This window comes from Protopterus annectens, chromosome 1.part0 (assembly GCF_019279795.1).
Source record: "Protopterus annectens isolate FY-2018-M chromosome 1.part0, PAN1.0, whole genome shotgun sequence".
In the NCBI taxonomy this organism is placed as follows: domain Eukaryota; kingdom Metazoa; phylum Chordata; order Ceratodontiformes; family Protopteridae; genus Protopterus; species Protopterus annectens.
This window is the reverse complement of record NC_056725.1, coordinates 1137275684-1137285134: the sequence shown is the minus strand read 5'-3', so window position 1 is coordinate 1137285134 and position 9451 is coordinate 1137275684. Positions and strand designations below refer to the sequence as shown.

The 9451-nt window shown below is 36.0% G+C and overlaps 1 protein-coding gene across 1 annotated transcript; it reads left to right on the top strand.

Annotated features, from left to right (window-relative positions):
• The first annotated feature begins 6758 nt into the window (after positions 1–6758).
• Positions 6759–8757, top strand: KCNS3 (potassium voltage-gated channel modifier subfamily S member 3). Its single transcript, XM_044065069.1, has one exon. It carries the CDS (start codon positions 6810–6812, stop codon positions 8298–8300), a length of 1491 nt encoding a protein of 496 aa, XP_043921004.1. The 5' UTR covers positions 6759–6809; the 3' UTR covers positions 8301–8757.
• Positions 8758–9451: the final 694 nt, after the last annotated feature.

Here is a 9451-nt window from a genome sequence, read left to right as displayed (position 1 = left end):
GTGATGAGACAGTCATACATATCACGATTTATAATGTTGATGTACACATACATGTATTTTAAATGCTAGATACAGCTGTATTTGAACCCAGGATCATGTGGACCAAAAATGAGTTATTTCAAAGCATTTAACAGATTGAGCTACAGAGTCTCTCTTATAGCAGCTGTATTTTTACATGTTGTAGATATAATTGCACAATTACCTGCTGTTACATACCTCACTTACATCTAGTATTACGAGCATGGCTTTATAGTGATGTATTTCTCTACCAGAGTCCCAGTTAAACTCCTATTTTTCCATTACTCTTTTAGCAGATTTGCACAATGTGGCACACTGCACAGCATCATGTAAACACACTCAGTGATGATAAAATGACAATTGCTATGTTTTGCTTCAAACACATGTGCTAATTAACTCATTGTGTGGGTTGGTGGGTTGATGCACTGCTCATCAAGTGAAATGGTACTGGTTTCAGAATAGAGCATGTGTACTTTTTGAACATGATTATTATGCTTTCAAATACATGAAGTAATACACCGCCATTTAGCATAGTTTAGCAATGCTGTGCTTAGGGTAGCATAGTGCAAACATTCTTTAAAGAAAAGAAAACTTGGGGAGATAGGATATTGGTGAAATGGGGTACAAGCAGGGGGAAAAACATAGTGAAAGGCAGGTAGGTATGTGCAGGAAGGGTGTAGGAAAGAACCATCGCTATCCATTTCTTCAACAGCAATTGTGCACTTGAAAAGATTTTTAGCTGAATTTGGATTGTCACCCCCAGAGAACCAATGTTTCAGTCACCTGACACAGTTTCACAGCACTAAATGTAAATGGCATTACTGCCCAGAACTTGAACCCGGGTCATGACTCAACCTATCTAGCCACTGGGCTAGTGAAGAGAACTTAGCCATCTTCAGATATACTGCGAAGGTGCCTGTCAGCTTCACTGCATAGGTTTGCGCATTGGTAAGCACTACAGAACTACAACAATTAAATTCATCTGGTTTCCATTTTTAGCTGTCTAGTGGATGTCTAATGCATACATATGCAGCTCTATGCATAGCCAAATAATGTGGTGCATCATGCAAACAAGCACATAGAAATAAAAAAAAATTAGAAATTGAACGCATCCAATTTCTATTTTTAGATGTTTGGCACATGTCTGATGTATGGTTGCACAGTGCTAAGCATAGCTAAATGACATGGTGCATTGCACAAACAAGCACATAAAAATATATATATTTTAAATTGAATGCATCCGGTTTCTAGTTTTAGATGTCTAGCAGATGTCTGATGTATGGGTACGGAAAGCTAAGCATAGCTAAATAGCATGCTGCATCATGCAAACAGGCACATAAATGTAAATAAAAATTGAATAAATAGAGTTTACTGAAATAAAATGTTTTGTAGACCTTAAGTCAAGGTTAATGGGCTGAAAGATATGTGGGTGTGTTGTCAGTCTTACATGGAATCAATATCTGTGTTGCTGTGACCTTCTTTAGGAGCACCATAATTAATATGTGTGGTGCACTGCTGAGGGAGAACCATGGCCATGTACACTGATATATTATGTGTAGGCACTACACGGAGTGTACATGGACTTTATTGAATCCTGGGGTTAGTTTTCTAAGATATTCCTTGCTAAGTTTTATTCACATTTGTTCATGTTTTATTGTTCTTCATCACCTCCCAAATATTTATACACTTTGTCTTGCTCAAGTTCTTTTATACCACATTCCTGTCCCAGTCTGATATTTTCTTTGTGCTGCAGCTTTCCTGATTTAAAGGTTACTTTTGCACATTTGTCAAGCCCAAATGACATTCTTATATCATCTGAAAAAGTTTTGACCACTTGCAGTTGTGCTTTTAGTTTCTTTTCTAATGAACTATACTGTTTTAAATCATTCACAAAAAAGAAGATGAGAAGTTTTTACACTTTATTGTTTTTTAGGAGCCAAATTATAGCCATGACCTAATCTTTTAAGTAGGGAGTTTAATGGATTAAGGGCAAGACAAAAGAGCAGCGTGACAAAGAGTCACCCTAGAATTTCCCCCTTTAAATTTTTATCCCTGGAATAATGTTTTTTCCTTTATCATAGCTTAACTGCAAAGTGGTTTGCCACTGTTTCATGGTCACTGTTATGTAATCAATCAGTGTAGGATGTATCTTATACATTTTTATGCACTTTTTTATCCACAAGTGTAGAATACTGACAAATGCCTTTTTGTAATCTATGCATGCTATACTTAGATTCTTCCTCTTTTTACAGGTCTCCATTATGACATTATTTAACATCAAATGATCCTTTGCTCCATATGACTTTATTTTGTTACCCTTTTGTTCTATTGCCATTATTGAATTTTCTTCCAACTGACTATAAACTCTGTCAGCATCAATTCCAGTGTATAGTTTGTATGTCAACAGAAGGCAAGTTATTGGTCTATAGTTTTTAGGACAACTTGCAGGTTCGATCTTAAGCAGGAGCACTGATTTCCTGTTGTTAACAAGACTGGTGTCTGTTCAGGGTGCCCATATAAGTGGTTCATACTCATGGCTAAATCTTCATGTAAAGATGTTAATACTTTTAGCCAGAATGTATCTATTTCTTCTTCTTTTTTTGGTGGTGTTTCAATTCCTTTTGCATTATTTCCCAGTTCTCTATAACAGTTTTTTTGGGTCATCAATAAATTGCTTATTTTGTATTTTTCCTTTATATTTATATGCATATCTTCTACGTTTTTCTGCCTGTGCTGATATTTTTAATTTATTATTTCCGATAGTACACAATAGATCCTGATCAGGTCTGATACTGCGCATTGCTTTTATCACATCTATCTTTCTGAGTATTTTTGTTGATCTTTTACCTCTTTTCTACTCTTCTCACAGTGACACTTCTTGTCTTAATTGCTTTATAGTTTTCTCTGTTTGATACTTCCATGATGGCATTTGATTTCTCCCCTTCCTTCCCTTTCTGTCCTGTGTTTTTGTGGTAAGACTTTATCTGTTATTAATTTAGCTGTGCGTAACATATCCTATTTTCTTCTGTTATATCACATGAATTTCTATGAGGAGTCTTAATTACTGTGTTCATTTGTTTTATCAAACTTCAAATTTTTGGGGTTTTTTTGACATATTAAATCAAGCAACTCTTCTGTTAGATAATTTTCTTCTAAACTGAGGGCACATTCTTTGTTCCCCATTTCCTGTGGGCATTCAAAAGTTCCAGAGCATCTTCCTGTGCCACATTCACTTCAGTGTCATCCTGTGTCATCCATTGCTCTTTCATATGGGAACTGACTGGTGTATCACTTCACAAAATTGTGTCAGCGTTGCCACAGTTTCATGTTACTTCTGTTGCTGTGTAACTCCAACTGAACTTTTGTACTGCTTTCCTATGGAAGGCTCCAAAATATCGTCATATGGCAACTGGTCAGGTGTTTCCCACTACACTGGTTTCTCCTTAATTTGGGGAGCCATTACCCTATCTTGCTGTGATGTTATCAGAGTTAGATTTTCTACAGTAAATCTTTCACGTCACAGGTAATTGCCTCAGTTTCTATTTCTTTAACTTCTCCTTTGCTAATCTTCTTTTCTGCTTTTCCTCTTTGTTTTCTTATTTTTTGTATTGCAAAATTGTCCATATCTGGATGCCTTTGCCTGTATTTCCCTTCAAATATCTTTGGTGCTGCTGTTTTTGTATTGATTAAGTTTGCTTTCTTCTTTGCATACATATTGCACCATATTAAACATCTTTTTCTTTCCCATGTCCATATTTCTTCTTCAGATGTTTCCTGCTCCTCCTGTTTCTCCTTACTTGGAGGAGTCATTGTTTCATCATGCTGTGATATAACCTGTGTTAGACTTTCTGCACTAAATCCTTCACTTTGCAGATATTCCATAACTTCAGCATCTAATTTTTTAACTTCTACTTTACTAATCTTATGTTCTGCATTCCCTCTTTGGGATGTTATTTTTTGTATTGTGAAATTTTCCATATCTGGAAGCCTTTGCCTGTATTTCTCTTCAAATATCTTTGGGGCTACTTTTTATATTGATTAATGTGTCTTTGTCCTTCGCATAAATATGGTACCATATCGGATATCTCTTTCCCATGTCTATATTTCTTTTTTAAACCCTTCAAAAATCTCTAGATTTTGTTATTTATATTTTCACACTTCCTCATTTGCTTCTTTTTCCAAATGGCCCAAGATTTCTTGGTCTATATAATGTTTTTTATATATCTGTTGTATTAATGAACATAATTTTTTATTTGAAACTTCTGACAGTTTCTCGTGTGCAAGTATTTTTCTTTCCTCTAATTTCTCTGTTAATCTTTTTGGATATCTTCTGTCGGGAAATTCTGGGGTTCTTGCATAGTAATAACAGCACATAATTTCTTTTTTATCCTCAATAATCCACTCTATCATCTTTATGGCTCTTTTTTAGCCTATCAGTTTCTGTTATTTTTGTGGACTGTTGCTTCCTTCTATGAAAGGGGAACCATCCTCCCCCTGAGCCTGGCCTAACCCCACTGTAGGAATGTTTCTGTGTTTTGAGGATTCTACACTGTTGTTTTTTTTTCTAGTCCTGGCACCAGTGCACCTACCAAGATTGGGCACTTTTATCCTGGGTCGTATGCACCCAGCTATCTTTTTTATTTTTTAACCTATTTCTGTCCATGATATTTGCTGTATAAAGTACAGTTTATATCTATCTGTTTATGTGTGTGTGTGTGTATATATATATGTATATATATATATATATATATATATATATATATATATATATATATATATATACACAAAGTGTCTTTTTTGTGAAAAACAGGGTACACCTTGTGATAGTGCTCACCAAGAGTTGAGGATGAATTCAATTCCAGCAGTATTATTCTCCTTTGCTTGCTGATTTGTCATCTCTCCATTTGGACCCTTCAGTGTGGGGCACGCAATAATATTGAAAGCTTTGGAATGCACTACTTTACAGATCACTGGTTGGTGGTTGATCTTACCGTCTGTATAACTGATGCTAGTAAAGCTGATGACTTCGGCTTCATTAGTATGTCCACTGGTGTTATGCTGTGCTTCTGAGAGGCGTGGTTGAAATGAAACTAAAGTTATCAGAATGTATGTTGGCTGTGCTGTCTTTGATGTTAGAAGAGAAAGAAGGTATGCCTAGATAAAAGGAACATTTGCAGAAAAATCATGTGTTGGGTACATGAATTCTCAAAACTTGTGTCTGCAGAGGATTTGAGACCAGGATTTATGAGGTCTATACAGTAATATTAAATAATATCTAAAGACCATGGCCAGCAAATCATAGTCCCACCTTGAAGGAGGAGTGTTTCTATATCTGTTTCTGTCCAGATCCCCAGGAAGACTCCCCACTGGTACAGCTGTAGGATTAGGTCCTCAGTTGAGTGTCCAAGCCAGGTTCTCCAGCATCCTGTCTGTGAACCCAGTGTCTCATGTCCCTGCCCCAAGTAGCTGACACACACACTCTTTAAGATTTAATTTTTTCATACACACACACACCTAGGAAAGACTGGCACAGATTACCCACTCTACCAACTTTGCCCAGACTATAAGGTAGTTATCACTGCCACCAGAAAGTTACTATAAGGCTCTTAAAAGGGTATCTCAAATTATACTGCATAATATTAATACAAATACAAATGGTAGTAGTTCACCAAGATAGCTAGGCCTTCTGGAGTGGTCACACAGTGCCACCAAGTAAATATAAGTACTTTCAAAGGTTAAATACTTTCTACAAGGATCAGCCACAATAACATTTTTAAATATATTTAATTATAAATAATAAAAGTACATGAAAATAGTGAATATGTATTCACAGTAAACCACAGAGTTCAGATCACAGGGGATATTGAAAAGAACATTGATGGACAGACTCAGACAAATGAAGAAAAACAATAGCTAAACTAAGCTTCACTATATTTCTGACTGAATCTAAGAGAATTATACAGTTCCCTAGTTAAGTTACTTACTACCGCAAGGCAAGATGCTGTGGGTGAGGTTCTTTCTAGTGAGGTTCCCCAAAACAGAATACTCAGTAGTCTGAGATTTCTCTTTTTGTATTATCTAAAATATAATTTCCAAGAGGGCTGGCAGAATGACTTCGTCTAGTCACCTGACTCTAGGTTCTCACAATGTTCCCCTTTGAAGCTGAGTCAGAAAAAAAACTTTACTGACATGGCTTTAACTTTCAGGCAGTATAGCAAGTTATTTTAGTAATGAATCATTCTGCAAGAGCATCTTCAGATATTATCTACTGGTAATAAACTCATTAAGGGATTCCACACAATTTGTGAATTTAGGCATTTATAGCACTACTGACATGTTATTAGCCAGGTGAGAATTGTGCCATTATCTAAACCTTAATGAATTTGGTTATTTATGTATTTAAATGTTGTCAACCATGCAGTCTCACTGTGCCCAGAAAATTCATCTTATGATGGATTCAATAATGTTTAAAACATAAATCTGAAAGCAAATGGATGGTTTAAAAGTGAAAACCAAACTTGGGAGAAGACAACAAAATGATGGAACAGTTTCATAATGTTCAAAGATGTAGTAGTATAACAGTAAACTGCAATGCACAGCAGTAATATGAGAATGATTAACAGTGAGGAGATTGATGGCATTAATGATAATAGTAATAATAATAATAATAATAATAATTAGTAATAATAACCAGTAGAAGAAATAAGTATAACAGTCTTATTATTTGTATTTCAGGTGCACCATAGTCCTCTGTTTGGACTTTTGGAAGAAAGACGATCTCCTATATCAGTATGGTTTGCAGACGGATCTTTTGTGAGTCTGAGAAAGAGGAGGAAGAACTTGTAAATCTGAATGTTGGAGGTTTTAAGCAAAGTGTGGATCAAAACACTCTGCTCAAATTTCCCCACACAAGACTTGGGAAACTGATCAGTTGCCACTCTGAAGAAGCTATTCTTGAACTGTGTGATGATTACAATGTAGCCGACAAGGAGTACTATTTTGACAGGAATCCTTGTTTGTTCCGGTACGTTTTAAATTTTTACTACACTGGAAAGCTTCATGTAATGGAGGAACTGTGTGTTTTCTCTTTCAGTCAGGAAATTGAATACTGGGGGATCAATGAGCTATTTATTGACTCTTGCTGTACTAACAGATATCAGGAAAGAAAAGACGATGTTGTAGACAAGGCTTGGGAGCAAACAAGTACTGTAAGCACAGACTCATCCTTTGAAGAGATGTCAGCCTTTAACAAAGATTTAGAGAAGTTTGATGGAACATGGTTAGCTGATATTAGAAAAAAGGTGTGGATTCGGCTTGAAAACCCTGCTTATTCATGTTCAGCAAAACTGTTTGCTATCTGCTGTTTGTGTGTTGTGTTAACTTCAATCGTGGCCATGTGTGTTCACAGCATGCCTGAGTTCCATAAATTTGATGTCAATGAAAAGCAGGTTGAGGACCCTGTACTAGCAGTAATCGAGGTTGTGTGCATTTCTTGGTTCAGTGCTGAATTTGCACTGCGACTTGCCGCGGCTCCCTCTCCCAAAAGGTTTTTCAAAAACCCTTTGAACATCATTGATTTTGTTTCTATTATTCCATTTTATGCAACTTTAGCTGCAGACACAGTGGACAGCATGGATGAAGAAAGTGAAGACTTGGAGAATGTTGGAAAAGTAGTTCAAATTCTGCGCCTTATGAGGATATTTCGCATCCTTAAGCTCGCACGACACTCCGTTGGACTTCGTTCCTTAGGGGCCACTTTAAGACATAGTTACCATGAAGTTGGCCTTTTACTTTTATTCTTGGCTGTTGGAATTTCCATATTTTCTGTTCTTGTTTTCTCTGTGGAAAAGGATGAAGATGATTCCTTTTTACATAACATCCCTGTATGTTGGTGGTGGGCTACAATCAGTATGACAACTGTTGGGTATGGGGACACACTCCCTGTTACCTTATGTGGGAAACTAATTGGCAGCCTCTGCATACTCTGTGGTATACTGGTTGTGGCCCTGCCAATTACCATCATTTTCAATAAATTTTCCAAATACTACCACAGACAGAAAGCTTTGGAAGTGGACCGGAATAATGAGGATCATAATGATCCCTGTGCTGAAGTACCGTATGTTAACATTAGGGATGCATATGCCAAAAAAGTACACTCTTTTCTTGCTAGTCTTTCTTCAGTTGCAAGTACACCTAGTGATTATGACTCCATAAATGCCTCCAGCATTGGCATGGTCACTGTTTGCAATAATGGACCTATGGAAAATGGTACAGCAAAGTAATGCATACTTCTTCACAGTTGTTTGTTTGCATAGGAGTATGATTACTGTTGGGATTGTTTTAAGCACTTTTTTCTCAGGGGTCATGTTACAGCCATAGTGAGACATTTCTTCCTTTTCAGCATGGAATGCAGCTGACTCTATTTTATTTTCTTTTGAGTAGGCAACCACCTAACTCTGATAATTCCTTTTTTTTATTGAAAAAAAAAAACATAACAAAACAAAATTGCCATATTAGGGAAAATTTAGACACTTGAATGTATTCAGTTTCGCCTCTTTTCTAGTCACTATAAATGATGAGCATGGCAGATACTCATCTAGTAACTAATTGTTATACACAGCATGTGTCAAGCACTTTGGAAAGCAGTGAGACAGTGAGCAATGAAAATGCATGTAGATTCTTTTTGTTTTTTATTAGAGAATCTTTGAATGCATTCACTTAATAAACCTCCCAAATCTACATAAGAAGTACTGTTATTTTGTACGAAATAAGTAAATCAGTAATTGATCATTTATTGAGAGGAGCTGATCAGAAAAAAGTAGTAGCGCATAACTGACTTGGATATAGAAATGGAAATACGATCAGTACAACATTTATTTATTAATTTTCCTTCATTTCCTATAATTCCATGAAAAATGGGAATTTTTTTGTTAAAATCTCATTAATGTATTTATTCAGTTCATTACCTTGTTGCTTTAGGAAATAATGCTTAGCGAGCTATGTTGTTTAATACTTATTTTTTGTTGAGTCTGACATTTTGACAAACAACAGAACACATTCTCAGTAGGATTACTAAAGGTGCATACTGTAATTTATCCCAGATGTTTTTAGGATGCTTACATTTTGAGCAGCAGTTTATTAGCTCCATAAGTGCACATTGGTGCTGCTGGCATGACACTGTTATTTAAGTATCATAAACTTTGAAGTGTGTGGGTTATGAAGACAAAAATTATTTCATGCTCAATGTATTACTAAATGGACATTTTTACTTCACTTTTTATATGGGATTGAGTGTTGAATAAATTGAAAGGGTACTGTTTGGTCATTAGTTTGTAATATGTAAAGGTTAAGGCTATACTGTTTAAAGCCATGCTGCTAGTTTTGCCATGTCAGTGTTTATTTGCTGACACCACACATATTTAGCTACTTAGCT